The 18,791-nt window shown below is 50.2% G+C and overlaps 1 protein-coding gene across 22 annotated transcripts in view; it reads left to right on the top strand.

Moving 5' to 3' along the window:
- The window catches only part of DNM2 (dynamin 2), an 80,719-nt gene that overhangs the window by 27,906 nt on the left and 34,022 nt on the right, over window positions 1-18,791 (top strand). For all 22 annotated transcript variants that reach the window (XM_081076688.1, XM_081076685.1, XM_081076681.1 and 19 more), the window contains exons 3-6: window positions 7,644-7,793; window positions 9,158-9,361; window positions 12,173-12,271; window positions 16,551-16,711. In XM_081076688.1, coding sequence (XP_080932814.1) covers window positions 7,644-7,793; window positions 9,158-9,361; window positions 12,173-12,271; window positions 16,551-16,711 — 614 coding nt within the window. The remainder of the gene's footprint in view (window positions 1-7,643; window positions 7,794-9,157; window positions 9,362-12,172; window positions 12,272-16,550; window positions 16,712-18,791) is intronic.

Raw genomic sequence — 18,791 nt, 5'->3', positions numbered from 1 at the left:
TCCCCACTTCACAGAGGACTGAACTGAGGCTTCTGAGCTGAAGCCACTTTTCTGAGGGCACAAGGGAGGGTCATCTTGAAAGCCCAGTCTTAAACTCACTCTTGGGGAGTATGGCCTTAGGCTGAGGTGTGACTTAACTAGATCCTTTAGCTGCTGGTGGAGAAGAGACCAGAGAGACCACTGCAGGGGCAGGTACCCCTAGGAGGAGGAGGGATCAGGTGACCAGGGGTAGGTAGGGACAGGGTGGCAGCCATGGAGATGGAGATGGAGTTTGATTCTGTTGGGCTGGAGTGGGGGTACAAGTGGGGGAGAGGAGCCAGGTATCCCACATGGGCTTGCATACTCCCCATTCCCCACCTGACCATGGCATTCCAGGTCTCTTAAGGGAGGTGGGTGAGGGGTGGGACACCCCGCTGACTGGAGGGAGGAAGCTGAGTGCAGTGTGGGAGGCAGTGATGGCTGGGGCTCCTGCTGCCCTCTAGGGGGTACGGTGGCCACGTTGTTCCTAGAGATTGCACTTTAGTGCCCCTGGCTCTCTGGGACATGACTTGGAGCCAGGCTGCCACTCTGTACTGTCTGGGGCCTTGGACAAGTAGCTTCACTCTCTTGGCTTCCTCATCTGTAAAATGGGGTGGCAATGGCGCCTCCCTTGTAGCCCCGGCACCCCCTGTGGTGTGGCGTGGCCCTGAGGCTGGCACTCAGTACTCCTCTCTGGCTCCTGGGACGCCCAGTGGCGTCTAGCTTCTCTTCCTCCAGACTGGTCTTGGTGAGACATTACTTTTAATCGGTTTAGTTTAAAAATTACCTCAGACATCAGCCACTAGGAAGTTTGGTGGCTCACAGGTGAATCCTGCTCCTCCTTGGGAACAACGCCTGGGCCTCGTAAACCCTGGGTGCTTGGGACTGTTCTGTGGAATGAAGATGACTGGGGCCTCCTGAGCCTCCCCTCCTGGCCTTGACCTTGGCCAGTACTCACAGGAGCCAGAGGGAGCATGTCAGGACATGGCTCCCAGCCTCCTCCTCGTGGCTTTGTCTCCCCAATGTGGCCTTGCTGGCCTCTGGTCCCCAGCTGCAGCCACAATCTCCCTTCTCATCCTCAAGCTGCGCTCGTGTTCACTGTGCTCCCTGCGTGGCACACGCTGCCATCCTCCTGCTCCCCTGGGGGACCCCCTCCCTCACCCCAGTCACGGCTGCCTTAGTTCCTTTGCAGCCCATGTTCTGTGACATCATCCTGTTCTTTTATTTTCTTAATGGTCTTTCTCCCCCTGCTCCAACTCCGGTGCCACAAGAGCAGGGACATTGATCAGCGTTGTCCACTGCTGTCCCCCCAGAGGGGCTGGGTGCCCCTTCTCTTCTGTGGGTGGGGTTATCAAGGGCTGCGCTTCACCTTTACCTGTGAGCCAGGCCCTGGTAGTGTCCTTTCTGTGAAGCGTATCGACTGCGGTCGTTGGGTGCACACCTTGTGTCTTGATGAGGAAACCAAGCTGGGAGCTGGCCGGGGTCAGCCTGGGGGCTGGTCAGGATGCCAGCCTGGGCTGTCACCGTCTCGGTGTGTCTTCTTTTTCCACACCATCGAGCACTTATCCTGATTTTAAGCAGACACTTACCAGGTGTCCTGTAGTTTAGCTCAGTTCTGACACTACCTGGAGATAGTGTCGGGTCCCACAGGTTAAGGGCTCGGTGCCACAAGAGCCCTCTTCAGGCACCAATTGCAAGTTTAGGCTGTCACGTGTGCCTGTGACCGACTTGGCTACAGATCGGAGGTTCCAGTGATGTCTTCCTTGGGTCCAATTAATTTTCTTTCTAGAGTGGCTCAGAATTCAGAGAAGCATTTTATTTATTAGATCACTGGTTTATTATAAGAGGATATAACTCAGGAACAGCCAGATGGAAGCGATGCGTGGGGCAAGGCGTGAGGAAGGGGCTAGAGCTTCCATGCCCCCTCCCAGCACCGCCACGCGGTCACCAACCCGGAAACCTGTTCTTTTCCGTTATCGTGGAAGCTTCATCATGTAGGCACGATTGATTAAATCATTCCTCATTGGTGGTTGATTCAATCCCCACCCCCAGGAGGTCAGGGGGTGAGACGGAAAATGCCAGCCCTCAGATCACATGGTTGGCTCCCCCTGATACAAACTCAGGTGTGGTTGAAAGGGATTTACAAGTATCTAGACTCTTCTATGGCTCTTATCACTTAGGTCTTGCCAAGAATTTTAGGAGCTCTGTGCCAGGAAAGAAGGAAAACCAAATATTTTTCTTACTGTAAATCACAGGCCCTGGGTGGCAGTGTGTCCTAGACTGGGACATGTTTGCTTGTCTCAGATCAGAGGGAGCTTGAGGACCAAATGAATTTCGGAGATGCCATGTGCTTTGTCCCTTCTTGGATGGCTAAAGGCTCTGAAAAGTCCCTGGAGATAGAATCTGCCCCACATAATTCCTCCCTGGCCAAGTAAACCAGACTCGCACAACTGCCTGCGCCAGGTTTGGGGAAGGCAGGCCCCGGTGTCGGGCTGCCATGGGTGGTCCTGGTGGTTCTGCTCTTTTCTGGATTCCGAACAGAGGATGGGATCTGTCCATGAAAATCAGGGCAGAGCCCCTCCATGCAGAGCACTGAGATTCCAGGCAGCCTTGCAAGTGCCTTTAGACCAGCATCTAAGCTATTTGTGGGCTCCCCTTGGCCCCAGCGCTGTGTTTGATCGCTTTCTCCTGTCGCCTCAGCACTGGGTTCTGTGTCGTTTCATTGTGGGATACCTGAAGCCCCCATAGATGGGGGTGGCAAGGCACCCCTACCTCCCTCTTTTCTTCTTGTCGGCTCCTTACGTGTGGTGCCTGACTGGCCTTCTTCGGACCTGAGCTGCGGGGTTGGGCTGAAGTCAGGTTGTTCCAGCAAGACATTTCACAATTCTTAAGAAATGCCAGCAGGCATGTGACCTGGTCTGCGTTTGGGGTAGGGAGGGTGATCTTCAGACCTTGCTTTCAGTCCTGTGGGTCTCCTTGAGCGCCTTTCAAACAGGAGAGTCCAGAAGCCAGGTCTGGGGACTGTGGCCTCTGTCATGGGGGTGCTTCCTCATGCCCCAGGTAGTCTGACCCCCAGAAGGCAGTGGTATGCACTTGTCACCTCCCTTCTGAGAACACCTTCTTGAGAGGCTGAGGGGATGCCCAAGCTGGGGGATGGACTGTTTAGCACAGTGGGGACCCACTTAGCAGTCATGGGGTGATATCTTCCCAGGCTCCAGCACCTAATACTTTGTAATAGGCTGCTCAATAAAACTTTATTGATCAGCTACTATGTACCACACACTAGGTACAGTATGATTGAAACCAAATCCCTCAGTCCCTCTCCTGCAACTCCAGCTTTTATCAGGGGACACGCATGGTGTATCAATGTGAGGAGTGCCAGGCAGGGGTGCTGCTGGCATCAGGAGGTCAGGGTGGGCCTCCCCAAGCAAGGTATTTAGAGCCGAGACCTGAAGGAGGCAGGGAACAAATTCTGTGGGGAGACCACAACCTCCTGGAAAATAAATGCAAGTTCATTCACTGACCCCACAGTTGGGCTGAGGGGGGCAGCCCTGTGGTGGGCCAGGGCGCAGGCTCCTCGGGCTTGGCAGTGTGACTGCTGGATGAGGGCCTGCTTTATTCCTTTATTCCAGCCGTCCTCCAGTCCCACGGAGCCCTGAGTCATGAGTACACTTGCTGCCCCTCCTTCCAGGGAAGCCGCTTGCTTGTCTGCCAGGAGTGCAGGGGTGTTTGTGTGGCTGTCGAAATGCTGTGGCAGGGTACCAGGGACCGGTGGGACTGGCTTTGTTACCTGCACATGAGAAACAGAAGGTTTGAAAACACTGCAGCTGGGCGCTGACAGGCACAGCTCTGCAACAGGGCCTGGCCAGGCCGAGTGGGCAGGGGCTTGCCCTTGGCTGCTGGGGACGAGCCGAGAAGGAGCCGTTCGGGGATTGCAAGCTAGGGGCTTCGTCCTAAGACCTCCTCTGACTTACTGAGATGGTGGATAAATCGTCTCCAGCATCGAAACACGTACAGCGCTGTGGGGGCCCAGGCTAACCCCTCCTGTCTGTTTCTCCTGTGTTTATTTTTCTCACGGGGAAACCAAAGTACAGAGAGTGAGCCTGGCCAGAGGGCAGCCCCCCTCCCTACTCTGTAGTCTCCCCCTGGTCCCGAGCGTCCTTAGGACAGGGGAAAGGTCACCCATGAAACAGACGGCTTGGGCACGGGCTGTCTGCCTATCCCCACCCTTGCTTCCTCCATCATCTTGGGGTGGGCTGGGGCTGGAGTTGGTCAGGCCACCCTCCCAGTTCCTGGCTTGTTGGGTCTCTGTCGTACCTGCTGTGACACATCTGCACAGTGTCCATCTTCCCCATCAGACAAGGAACCCGGCTGGGGATGGGCCAGTGTCGTCAAGTAGTAAGTGCTTGGGGAAGGAAGAAGGGAGGGAGGGAGTAGAAGAGACAGCAGGTGGCCCGCCATACCCGGTCCCTGTGCAGCCTCCTATATGTCCAGCGTGGTGGCTTTGGAGGTGCTGGGCCACCTTACAGAAGCTGAAGTAGGGACCATGTTCTTACGGAATCATTCAGTCATGCATATAATTATTAAGCGCCTACTGCATGCCCAGAGGGAGTCCCAGGGACCAGAATGAACACAGATTTATTTTCTAGTTCCAGCTGGGAACCAGAGAAAATACGTAGAATGAGAAGGTAAATGATATTAGAGTGCTTGGAGGATGATACAGCATAAGGATAAGACATTGAAGGGGGAGCTCTGTCATCTAAGGTGTGGGCCAGGGCAGGTCTCACAGAGAAGGTGACACCTGAATGAGGTGACTGAGCCATGAGTTTGCCAGCAGGCAAACAGAAGAGCCCTGAGGCAGGAGCAGTCCTGGAGTGTGAGCAGGGAAACCAGCCTGGCTGGACGGCAGTGAGTTGAGGTCAGAAATTGGAGGGGAAGGAAATTTTGTAGGCCCCTGTGGGATGTAGTAAAGACTTTGGCTTTTACTTGGGTGAGGTGGGAGCCATGGAGGGTTTTGAGGAGAGGGGGGGCCAAGGTTTGGCTTTAAGAGGGTCAGTGCTATGGGGGGAAAGCAGACTGGGTGAAAGCTTTTTAATGTTGGTATAACTAGAATTTAGCATATGGTTCCAAAGTGACAAGGAATCCAGTAAAGAAGGCAGGTGATGAGGGATGGGCCTGGCTGGCTCCTGAACCTTCCTGCTGCTCACTGACCTGCTGAGGAAGGAGCAGAACTTTCCAGCACCGTCTCCTGCATATCCTTCACCCACACAGACAGGAGGCTGCCAGCACGCACTGGGCTCTGGAAAGCCACAGCTGGCAAGGTTCTGGTCCCATAAACGTGATCCACAGTCACCTGGCTCTGCAGGGGTGGAGGCCCAAGATACAGGATGGGGTGCCAGGTGGCGCGGAGTCAGGGAAGGCTTCCTGGAATAGGTGACAGGCAGGCAGGCCCTGAAAGAGGAGGTGGTGGGGCTGGGCCTTCTAGGCAGCAGTCCTGGCGGGGCAGACGTCTGCAGGGGAGAGGGCCCATGTCGTGGCCCCCAACCCCTTTCTCATCCCACACCCCACTACACTCCTCCTGGAAGGGAGATGATCTCTTTGGGGTGCTGAGCCCAGGGCTTAAGCAAGTAGAAAACTGGGGTTTGCTATGGGGGTTGGAGGACTGTTCCATTTTGGGGTGGCTGCTGCAGGAAGAGCAGCCGAATGTTTCCTCTTGCCCTTGTGGAGGGCTGTCCTTGGGACAGCATGCCTGTCCTTGGGACCTGGGTCAGCTGATGGGGGTAGGGTGGGTGATCCTGGATCCTCCAGCTGGCATTGCCTCTGCTGTTGAGTGGCTGGTGCCCATGCTGGACAAGGTCCTCAGAGATCTGAGTCCTTAGAGTCCCCCTGACGCTGGCCACAGCGGTAAAGAGCCTGCAGGTGGCCTCAGAAAGGCCAGGTGACTTGGGAGCTACTGCCTGGACATAGATGATCTGAATTCCAAATCCCAGCTCCACCACTGAGCTTGGGCCGTCACTTCACCGCTCTGGGCCTCAGTTTCCTTACCTGATGGGCATCACAGAGATCCCTGCTTGCTAAGGTCCTCATTCACACGGAGCATATGGGACCACACGTTGGGCCTGGCCAGAGCGAGCACGGGCTGAGTGTTGGCCATACTGTGTTTCCCTGAAAGTAAGACCTAACCGGAAAATAAGCCCTAGCATGATTTTTTCAGGATGACATCTTTTGAATATAAGCCCTAATGCTTCTTTTGGAGCAAACGTTAATATAAGACCCGGTCTTCCTTTCGGGGAAACACGGTAGTTTGTTAGGTTACTGTGATGGATGGCGAACCTCCCTGCACTCATTTCTTTCCATCTCGTTAACACCTGTGGGTAGAGATTCTAGACCTGCCTGGCCTTCCTCTGTCGCAGGCCTCCATGTCCATCCTTTCTTTTGAGGCAGCTGATGGCATGTCTGTGCTCTGATTTATGTAGCCAGGTCTCCTCCTGGTGGACATTGAGACAATTTCCAATTTTTCACTTTTTGAAAGAGCACGGTTTTACATGTCTTTGCATCTCTGCAGTGGTCCAGTTCTTTAGGCTGTTTGCCACATGACTTAACTTCCCTCTTTTTAGCATCACCGCAGGAGCTGTGATCTTTGAGCCTTGTTTCCAACATTTACTATGAAAGTCCAAACATAAGGAAAAGGTGAGGAATTTGTATCGTAAACACCTGTAAACTCAGCACCTACATCCTACAGTGAGCATTTTTGTTCTTGCTTTATCTTATATCGGTGCTTTGGATTGCTCTGGCCTAATGATAAGACCAGCATTGCCTCTTTAGTCACTGATTTCCCTTTATCTCAGGGTCAATATGGATTTCAGACACCCTGGGCTCAGAAGGTGTGAAGAGATCTCTTACATCTACTCGAGGCCCTACCTAGGAAGTATTTCTCCCGAGGGGTTCGTGTCCAGGTGGGGGACCACTTGAATAGCCAGGAGGGGAGGAGGGGCAGTGAGAGGCTTTGCTGAGGCCAGCAGTTGTGTCCTGTTCCTGTACTGTGTGAGTGCCTTGGGGAAGGACAAATGAGTCCCAGGGACATGTGCCAGCTGGCGAGCGCTGGTGGCTTGAGATCCCACTAGGATAGCAGCTTGTGTCTCTTTTGACTGTGACCCACAGCGACACAGGACTCAGTGACACATGACACCACAGCAGAAGTTTCATCAAATGTACATCACCCACGTTCTGAGTGACGAATGCCAGTGTTTCCTCTTCTGTTCCTCAAGAAAGAATAAATGCTGGTCACATCCATCTGCTGATTTTTTTTTTTCTTTGACTCCTATTACAATGTGTAGTTTTGCAAAATGCTTCGAGAGAATGTCTGTTCCATGGGGATGGGATCTTTGCCAGTTTTGTTCCTTGTGGAATCCCTGAGGACAGGAAAGGGGGTCGGTCTATAAGAGTGCCCCCCTCAAATACTTGTCACGAGGAGGAATCTATTGCTCCCCAGATTCCTAGAGCAACTGTAACTGATTCTTCACTTTCTCTATTTGCAAAGCGCCTGTTCCACAAGGCTGTCTGCTCCCTACCTCCTGCAAGACCACTTCTCTTCCTCCTTTTGAGCATCTTGTTTCCCTTTGCAGAGTATGCCGAGTTTTTGCACTGCAAGTCCAAAAAGTTTACAGACTTTGATGAAGTTCGACAGGAGATCGAAGCGGAGACCGACAGGGTCACGGGGACCAACAAAGGCATCTCCCCAGTTCCCATCAATCTGCGGGTGTACTCTCCACACGGTAGGCAGAGCGGGCACAAACCTGTCATGGGGGGCACAGGAAAGCTAACAGGTCGGCTTGGCCTTGCTGTTCCAAAGAATATGTGTCCCCCATCTTCACACACACACAACCCTCTTGACCTGTAGCTTCCCACTTTGGGTAGGAACGTGGCACTGAGAAATTGATCTCAGCTCTAAGAAAAACGGCATGCCAGGAAGACTGTTGGAAGCCGTGGGGACCGGGACAAACTGCAGCTGTATGCTGCTCCTTTTGTTCGTTTTAAATTGTGTTCAATTACAATTGACATTCCATATTTTATTATTTTTCAATGTGCCTAACAGTGGTTAGGCATTGATATAACTTAAGAAGTGATCCCCTCATAAGTATAGTACCCACCTGACACCATACGTGGTTATTGTTGTTGACTATGATTATTATTGACCAGATTCCCTTTGCTGTACTTTACATCCCCGCGGCTATTTTTTAACTGCCAGTTTTGTGTGGTCCTTTAAAGAGGCAGACAACCCCTTGACACCCAGGTGATGATGGCCACAGAGTGGCTAGTGAAATCAGCCCAGGGTAGCCAGGATTTCTGTTTCTCAAGAGGATCCAGAAGGACAGATTTCTCTGCAAAATGTCCCGATTTTAAAACTGCATGATTTAAACAGAGCAGCCTGGGGTCATGTATAGCCTCTGGCCACGTACAGCCTCTGGCCCAGAGCACAGATCGCCAGCTCAGACAGCGCTTAGGGAATATTCCCCAACTCCTCTAACTCCTCAGTGTGGGTTCCTTGCGATAAGTTTTAAAATTTGTTTTTGAATAAATGATTCCTACACATGACTCATATTAAAAAATTACAAAAGAATATGGAGCAAAAACCTACCCTGGCCCCCAATATTACAAATATTTTTCATGTTGTTCAAATGATAATGCATATGTAAGCATTTCTGAGTATATACATGTGTTTATCATGTATGTCTGTTTCACCATGTATATTAAATTATAGCATTATACAAAAATGATTTATTCCTGCTTTTCGTATGAATGCATCTCGGAGCGTGTCATCTTTTTGATTTTAATGGTGTCTCGATATTGGCTGAATCTCTGTGCTGAATTAATTTAGCCATTCAAAAGGATTCCGGTCTGCAAATGCAGAGGTCTTCATTTAAAACCATCACTGAAATAGAGTAGATAGACGGTGTCTGTAGGATAGGATCCTAGGAGGGGAGTTACTGGATCAAAAGTTGTGATCCAGTTGTTGCTGCAGGAGGAATGCTGAAGCCTGACCCCCTGGCCTTTGGGGAAACGGGCTGACTGGCTGCAGTGGCTGTGTGGGTCTCCCCTCCCCAGGCTCTGATGACCTTCCCTCTGTTTTCCCTCCCAGTGTTGAACCTGACCCTCATCGACCTCCCAGGCATCACCAAGGTGCCTGTGGGGGACCAGCCCCCAGACATTGAGTACCAGATCAAGGACATGATCCTGCAGTTCATCAGCCGGGAAAGCAGCCTCATCCTTGCCGTCACCCCTGCCAACATGGACCTGGCCAACTCAGATGCCCTCAAGATGGCCAAGGAGGTCGACCCCCAAGGTAACCGTCGAACCTCACAGCAGCAGCAGCTCCCTCTTCCAGGTGCCCCGGAGCATTGCCACTTGTCTAGCATCCTTAATTCCAACTCATTGGCATTCTCTTTGGCACATGGCCTCTCTAGGAAAAGGCCATCTGGGACATAGCATTTCCCATGCGGACCAGCAGTGCTGGAGCGCGTCTCCTGGGAGGCCGTTGTGCGGCAGTTGGGCATTCCTCCTCGGACACGGTGGTCCCCACTTCGCCTGCACTGAAAGCTAGTTTAGGGAAATGGGAAGAGCCCAGATGCAAGTCCAAATGCCACCTCTAGAAGCTATTTACCCTCCCGAGGCTTGGTCCCCTTTCTCCCAGACGGGAGCAGCATTCCCCACCTGCAGGGTTGCTGAGAAGACAGAGATGTCTCCATAACTGCTCAGGGCTGGAAGGGGAGATGAAAGAATGATGAGTTAATGAAGCCAGTTGGGGCAACAGAGAGCATTGGGGACGACTGTGGCATCTTGGGCTCAGGCCATTCGGGTGAAACTTTGGTTTTTTTCTTTATGCAAGAATTTATTAACATTATTTACAGAAATCGTGTGCTTTTTTTTGTTTTTTGTTTTTTTTTTTTTAGTTTCAGGTGTACAAAACAATGTAATAGACATTTCATACCTCCCCCAATTTGTTGCCCCTTTTAACATTGTACCGGGTCAAACTTTTCCAGTGGCTATTTATTCAGTAAATCTCAGTTAAACACCTGCTGCGTGCCAGGCTCTGTTAGGCCTTGGGAACCCTGCAGGGGACAAAATTGACAGGGTCCCTGCCACTGGGTACTGATATTCCAATGGGGGAGACAGAATCCAACAAGGAAATAAGCAAGTAGGGTAATTTCTGGTAGAGGTCAGCACTGGAAGAAAATAGAACCCTTTGAGAGTGTCTGGGGTGGGAGGGGTCAGAGGTCTGTGAAGATGTGAGGTTTTAGGCGAGACTAGAAGAATAAAAAGAGGCAAAACCCAGGGAAATGGATTGTGGATGCCAAATAGGCTGGGTATGATTTGAGCCTGGGGTGCCCAAGACACAGCAAGGAGGCCTGGGTCGCTGGAGTAGATTGAACTGAAGGGAAGGTTGGGGAGGGGACGGCGGGGCTGTGGCCAGGGCCATGTCCTCGTGAGCCACCGTGGGACCTGGCTGGATTCTGAGAGTGTCGGAGGTTTAATGGAGTGTGATACAGACTGAAATACATTTTACAAAATGCCCTCCAACTGCTTGATTCCATAATGGTTTCGAGGGAGTCGGGGACCAGCAAGGAGCTGGGGGGGATGGGCTCTGTGGCTCACGCTCCTCGGTTTCTAGCTCTGAGTCACGTCCAGGGGGTGGTCATTTTGGGTGGCTGCCGATGACCCTTTCCCTCCCTGGACTGCAAGCTCCTCAAAGTCTAGGGCTGTGTGTTAAGCGTCTTTGTTCTGTGGGGGACCAGCTCTGCCCCCCCCCCCCAGAGTCATCCCAGGCACACTTTCCCAGGAGGGTCCTCCTCTGCCGACAGCTTCCCTGTCCCCACAGTCTGGTCCCACCAAATGGGGTGTGACTGTGACAGAGACGCTGCAGAGGATTGATCAGGTGGTGAGAAAATCTGGTTGAATATCGTTGAGCACCATTTGTGAACTTGATGCTGGCATTCTTCCTTAAAAAAGTGTTTTTCTGCCTTTAAAAGTATTCATAATTGTTTCTCGGCCTTTTGGCCAAGATCAAGTGTAAAAGTATTCATAATTACTAAAAAACTGTCACCATTGTAGAATATAGAACCTAAAAAGTGACAGCCCCTCTCCCCCTGCAGAGATACTGGTGACCACACTTGACAGATATCCTTTCAAAGTTTGTTCTTCCATTTAAACGCACATTTTTAAAATGGAATGGTCTTTATTTATTTTTCTGTGATGTGTGCGTACGTTCCTATTACTATAGGGCCGTATATACACAGCCATCCGCCAGGCGCCCCATTGTCGCCTTCTGTTTGTTTTCGACCATTTTGGGTTGTTTCAGGTCTCTAATAAACAATGTTCTGGTGACATCGGACATTTCCAATAGAGTTGATACCCACAGATCCCCTCCCCTGTCACATCTCTTTACCTTGCTCTGCCTCTCCCCTCCCCACCAGGCATCAGCTTTGTGCATATTCACACCTGTGGCCTCTGAAGAGATGATGCCAGCTCCCAACCTCACAGCAGAATGGGAGCAGGCAGGGGCCCCAGGGAGGGCATGCTGTCACTCCCTAATTGCCCAAGTTAGCACCAACGGAGATCTCCCTGGGCCTCCCTCAATCCTAACAGGTGTCAGGCTTTGCTAGGAGGGCCCTCTGGGTACTGGGTGACCTGAGGAGGAGTGGAATTCAATAGGTGGCGTCCAGAGTGGAATTTTGGCCATTCAGGTGAAAGGTTACCTAGAAACAGTCACCATGGTTTGCACGTTCTGTTGGGACTTTGCACACAGAGAGCACAGCATGGCGCCTCTGACCCGGAAGTGTGATGAGGTTTCCCCTGATGCTGCAGCCACAAGATGCTGTCACTGATCATACGAATGATGAGGACGGTGGCCAGGGTTTATTAATGAAACATTTGCCATGCTTTACTAAAACCTGCCGTGGCAGGTTTATTCTTATGGCTAACCTCCTGAGATTGGTGCTGTTACTGTCTCCATTTGACATGAGGAAAACTGGCATTCAGGCAGGTGACATTACGGCTTGTGCCAGGTCGCACAGCCTGGAAGTTTTGGGGCTCGGTTGGACCCATGGTGGCCTGGGGCTCCTTCCTCATGGCTCCCTTGACCTCTGGGCTCTTTTAGGCCTGCGGACCATTGGCGTCATCACCAAGCTCGACCTGATGGACGAGGGCACCGATGCCAGGGACGTCTTGGAGAACAAGCTGCTACCCTTGAGAAGAGGTGTGGCTGGGTGGGGTCTGGGGGCCACAAGGTGGGACCATAGGGTGGGGCAGTGGGAGGCCACAGGGCCAGGGAAGGGAGACCTGGGGGGGCCAAAGGGCCACAGGAGGGCAGGGAAGATATGTGGGGTTGAGCAGAAGAGCTGGTGCACCCCTGCTTTTTGTGAACAAAATTTGTTTTTCTTGTTCTCATTATTGAAACCTTGGCAAGTGCTCTCAGATACATTCCCCTATCATCTGTTTCCCAACTTTTCTAACTCCTTTTTTTCTGAGTGAACACACGTATCTTTTTCTTTCTGATTGTATACATTCATTTTTCAATTACACAGTTAACACCGCTCATTTGAGGAACATGGGAAAACAGAGTTCATCCTTGAATAACACGGGTTTGAACTGCGTGGGTCCAATTACATACGGATTTTTTTTGCATATGGATTGACCCATGCAGTCCAAACCCGTTTTCAAAGGTCAACTCTGGTTGGGAACCTGCTTCTGCAAAGGGCCAGCTACAGTTTTACGTAGATAGTTGACTGCACTGGAGGTCTGTATCCCTAACTCCCGAGTTGTTCAAGAGTCAACTGTTTATGATTTTTTTAGATAGTCACTAGTTACCACTTTGTGGCTTTCCTTCCAAAAAGTTCCCCAGAATTTGTAACTTCATTAATTTTCATACTTACTACAGTGGTATCTCGGTGTTTTTTTTAACGTGATCCGTTCTGGAAGACCGGGTTCCGAAACATTCGAAAATCTTGGTGCGGTTTCCTCATAGAAAGTAATGCAAAATGGATTAATGCCTTCCAGACCTTGAAATCAACCCCTAAAACTTCAAATTTAGCATGAATTCTACTATTCAATGATACCATAGACCCATAAAATTTACGGCATTCATAAACCAAAATATTGGCGACGGAGACATTCAAAAACCGAGGTACCACTGTATTAAGAACTTTTTTCAACATTCTTGAAACTAAAGAAGTGCACGAAGCCCCCATGGACTCAGCCTCAGTGGTTATCAACACACAGTTCATCGTGAATCCCCCGCATGTCCTTACCTTCTGTTGTCATTGTCTTCCTGGGGGATTATAAAGCAAATCCTAGGCATCATATTATTTTACACATAAATACCTAAGTTTCTGTTTGAACAGTCCCCCTCCCAGGCCCATTGTTTTTCCTATAACATTCATTTGTGGAAGAAGCCAGATCACATCCCACACTTGGGGTTTGGCCAACGGTAGGTCCATGTAAACTGCTAATTAGATCTAGACAGAGGCCTGATTAGGCTCAGTTTCAGGTTCAGATCTTCGGACGGGTCCCCTAAGTATTTTCCTTTCCAAAAAGTGAGAATAGCAAACATTTATCAAGTGTCTGCTATTTACCAGGCACTGTTCTAAGCTCTTGATGTGTAAGAGCCCACTTCATTCTGATAACCAACACGGTGGCTCTATTCTCATTCCCACTTTATGGATGAAGAAACTGGGGCAAAGAGAGGCTAAATCTTTTGCTCCAGCTCTCACAGCTAGCAAGTGGCAGAGCTGGTTTTGAATGCTAGCCCTCCAGTACCGTGCTGCTTTGTGACTTGATTTTCTATTTCACATAGCAGAATAGCAGAACATTTCCCGACAACAGGGAATTCAAAGATGATTTCAAAAGGTCCTTATATGGAGGTGTGTTGGCTGTTTCTTACTTATTCCCCATTTGTTGGATACTTAGGTTGGTTCTGGATTTTCACTGTGGCGTAGTGTTGACTGTCCATCTAGGTCTTTGTTTTTTTTAGGCCATTTCTTCCCTAATTGCATTCCTTTCTTTCCCATACCTGCCCTCTGGGATCAGTTCTTAGCTGTGGGCACCTTCTGGCTCTTGTACCTTGCCAGCACCATTTAGGTCTTTTGCTCCTGGAGTTTCCCTCTGCAATAGCTGGGATAGGCATGGGGGAAACATTCAGACCTTGATCGCTACCTTCCCCCAGCACTGCTGAGACACTAAGTGACACGGGGTGGCTGCTGATCAGGACAGAACGTAGTTAGGGACAAAACCCAAAAACCTGCTTGGTTGCAAGGATCAGAGGCTGAAGAGCAAATTGATGTCAGAGGTTTAGGAAGGAAGGGTCAGTGCTGAAGAGGGAAGCAGACCCCATTTGCCCCCATGCTCCCTCACGCATGTCTCAGGCCACCATCTTAGACTCCAAGGGACATTAGTGGGGCTCAGCATTGCTGCCAGATGACGTGGACTTCCTCACCTTCCTTCCTCCCTACTCACTGTGTCTGCCTCCTCTGCCTTCCTGTTTGTTTCCAGGAAAGTGGCTGTTCCTGTCTCCATTCACTTAAATGCTTGCTCCTGACTTACGACCTCAGGCTCTCTTTCAGCTTTCTCCTTCCTCTTGTGGCTTTCACAATCCCTCCAGCTGGATCCTTTACTTTCTTTCTTTTCTTTTCTTTTTTTTTTTTAATATTTAGGACATTCCAATTTTATTTTATCTTTTATTTTATTTTATTGGGGAATATTGAGGACAGTGTGTTTTTCCAGGAACCATCAGCTCCAAGTCAAGTTGTTGTCCTTCAGTCTAGTTGTGGAGGGCACAGCTCAGCTCCAAGTCCAGTTGCCATTTTCAATGTTAGAGGTTGGGGGCGCAGCCCACCATCCCATGTGGGAATTGAACAGGCAACCATGTTGTTAAGAGCTCAGGCTTTAACCAACTGAGCCATCCAGCCGCCCACCGGCAGCTCACCTGCAGCTCGTTGTGTTGTCTAGTTGTGAAGGGCGCAGCTCACTGGCCCTTGTGGGAATTGAACTGACAACCCGTTAAGAACACGTGCTCTAACCAACTGAGCCATCCGGCCGCCCTGGATCCTTTTCTTGGCTTATGAAAGACTCAGACCCCTGGCACCTTTATAGGAACCAAAACCCAAGCCAGATGCCTCTCTCTGCCCCAGCTGCTTCCTTCTGCTCACGATGACACAGGTGATTGGAGACTTTGGGCTTCCCAAGGATCTATGTTCAGATCTGGGTTCTACTGATCCTTTTTGTGATCCTCTCTGGGCGTGCCTTGGTTCCCACATCTGTAAAGTGGGCATACTGACTAATATGGAGAGGACAAAAAGCAATCAGGTCTTCACAAGACTCAACAGATGCCACTCCTCTTCCCAAGAGAAGCATTGAAAGACCCCCACTGCTGAGAGAACAGGCCTTTTGCCGCTTGTCCCCAATCTACTTTTCCAACTTTAATTATATTAATAACAATGAATAACTGCCTCTGTTTATTGAGCACCTACTGCTAGGCTGACTTCGTTATTTCCCATGATACCCATTGGTACACCCATAGCGCTCAGTGCGTCATGCCCACGCTCAGGGGCTCCTCGCGGTTGAACACCAACCATCCTGCTTCCCCTGTCTTTTTTCTACTCCTCTTTATGTTTTTGTCTATCTATTCTTTATGTCCAAATAGTACAGATCTTTTCTTCACACTGGAATTTTTAGCCTAAAAAAATAGTTTCTCACATTTGGAAAAAAAAATTCCAAAATACTGAAGGTTCTCAATTGAGGAGACACTCTCTCAACCCTTTTCCCCAAGTCCCATTTCTCATGTACTCATGGTTAGCTGCTAAGATATTTCATTCAGAGTATTTTAATATAAATACATTTTTTAAAACTCACTCATGTTTTTTCCAAATACTTCTGTAGTTTCATATTTTATATGTAAATCTATGATCCCTCAAGAATTAATTTTGGGAGGCACCCAACTTTGCCAGCAGCAACCATTGAATAATCCAGCTTCCCTCCTCCAGAGTTGGAAGTGTTAGCTGTTAGTGCCCACCTGCTGCTGGGTGGTTTTGGACTTTCTGTTCCATTCATCTCTCTGGACTTACATACCCCAATGTACCCAATCTTTTGCAGTGTAATAGCTTTAGAATAGGTTTTAATGTCTGTCAAAATTAACTGTCCCAAAATTGTCCTTCTTTTTGAACGTTTTTCTTACCTATCTTTAAAGCTCAGTTTGTAGCTTTCAGCTTCTCCAAAGCTTGTCTCTATCTACCCCCTCAAACCAGGCTGGATGTAATCTCTCCTTCCTGCAGACACTTACGTTGCTTTTCGACTACACGGTTTGCATTCTGTTTTCTTTCTAAGTAATGCGTACAGCCGGTGACTGTCTGGCAGTGACTTGTAGAACGGAATCCACGTCTTCACCTGCACCTTGCCTGGCCCTGTGTGCCTGGGCTGCAGTGGGCACCTGGGCACTTTGGCCCCCCTGTCAGTGCCTCTACCCTGACACTCTCTCCCCACAGGCTACATTGGTGTGGTGAACCGCAGCCAGAAGGATATTGAGGGCAAGAAAGACATTCGCACAGCGCTGGCGGCTGAGAGGAAGTTCTTCCTCTCCCACCCAGCCTACCGGCACATGGCTGACCGCCTGGGCACCCCACACCTGCAGAAGACTCTGAATCAGGTAGGGCAGTGGTTTTGTGCAGTTGCGCATGCTGTACACTGCACAATAGCTATCGTTCACGATGGCACTGGCCTTGGTCTAGAGCAGCTCTTGTTTTAGCAGAATGGGTTCAATCCACTTTTGATTCAGGGCGTAATGAAGAGTAAGTTGGTACCAGTAATATTATTACCATTGCTATTATTATTACTATTTCTATTATTTTAATTGTCATTGTGATGATTTAGTCACATATCCAGAAGTTTGCATACAGTTCCTGAGGTTGGTGATCTGGGTTATGAACACCTGGCCTGAAGCAAAGCAGAGCAGCTAGTAATAGCAGATAGTTGCTAAATGGGAAGACTTCAGAGCCTGACCCTCTTGGGTCCAAAAACAGCCCAGGTCAGCTTCTTAGTGGCCCTGGACCAGGGGCCCAGCCTCTCCAAGCCGCCCTCCCTTATCCATCAATCGGGAATCATCACCATCCCCGCCCCCTCTGGCTGGTGTCTGCTATGTGCTCAGTGCAGACGCTGCGTGAAATGCAGGACATACCGAACGCCAGCATTTCACTATTTTTCTCTCGCTATTTTTGTGTGTGTGTGTATATATTCACAGGGTTCCTAAACAAAACCAGTATAAAAAGTGCACAGTGAAGCACCTCCATCCAACCCACAGGGCACCACTGTTAGTACTACGCAACTTTTTTTCTGTCCATAAAAGCAAAAAGGACTTTTACGAATCACATTCTTACCATAAATGATGACACGGTCACGGATGCCGCCCTTGCGTTTTTCTACTCAGCAGTTTCTCCCGGAGCTCTGCTCATGCCTGCCCCTTCCTCATGACTATCTTCTGGGGCTGTGTAGTATTTCACATGGGCCCTAATCTGTTTAACCAGTCTCACTTTGGAGGCCACAGGGATGGCCTCTCATCTTCTAGTCAATGAAAGGCAGCCGTTAATAACATCATTTTGCATATGTGCTGATTTACGCAACATCCCTGATGGGGGTTGTATGTAGCCACAGTGTAACCGGCAGTGCTTGTCCTTAGGGACTGTCCTGATTTGCCCGTCTGGGGTTGCAAGACATTCCCTCCTTGATACTTGATGGCAGCTTCCTGGATGATGGCAGGGTCTCAGAGCTACAATCCAAGAGTCATTCCTTCATGTACACCCTGGGGACACAGTAGCAACATGAGAGCAGGGCCCTGTCCTCTGGGAAGGTAGATTTCTAATGGGGGACCAGACTTGGAACAAGTCACCAGATAAATGCTTGATCAAGTGTTCGGTAGTGATAGGGGCCAGGAAGAGAGCAGGCTCCGGCTTAGGGGAGCAAAGAGGGAAGGAAGTGTCCAGTGGGAGGGGCCCTCCAGGAAAGGAAGCACGTCTGCCTGGGCAGCGGCGGGGAGGAATGGGACGGGAAGTAAAACTCCCTGGAAGTAAAATCCCCTGCAGGTCGCTGCAGCCTCCTCTGAGGGCCCGCAGCCCCGCTGGCCTCCTGGGGGCCTGGCTCCATATCAGGTGCTTCCTGGAGCAGTTGTCTTGCCACCCCTCCGTTTCCCCAGGAGTTACTTGGAGTTGCTGTTGGAAACCACAGTGGTCTGCAGAGCATGTAGCATAGCTCCTAACCTTTAGAGACCTTCCATTCCCACAGAGGGGGCCCTGCATGGGCCACTGGTCACAGCTGACTTGGGGTAGCCCGGATTCATACCACAGAGTATGCTGCTCCTTCAGCCCTGTGTCTAGTTTGATGGACACTTTGTAACTTCTTTACTGTTTTAGGTCAGATGGCAACAAAATGCAGGTTTTCACTTTTGGGGTATTAGCTGATTTTGTGGCTTTTGTTTTGCCCTTCCTTCCCTTCTCCCTTTCCTTGTCCTCCTCTTTTCTTCTCTTTTCCCTCTCTTCCCTCCCCCACCCCCATACTAGTTAAAAAAGAAACAAGTGAATGCATATGGCCCAAATTTAGTGAATGTTCCACTTCCTCCCATCCCGTGATGGGTCCCTTCCCCAGAGGTGCAAGTGGCATCATTTCTTGGACTTCCTTCTAGAGACACTCGGCCTGGAGGGCCAAAGTATCTGTGTCACCCCTTCCCTCCTTCCCGC

Source organism: Rhinolophus hipposideros, assembly GCF_964194185.1.
Source record: "Rhinolophus hipposideros genome assembly, chromosome: 16".
NCBI lineage: Eukaryota > Metazoa > Chordata > Mammalia > Chiroptera > Rhinolophidae > Rhinolophus > Rhinolophus hipposideros.
Note: the sequence above shows the minus strand (reverse complement) of the source record. Positions and strands in the feature narration are given on the sequence as shown.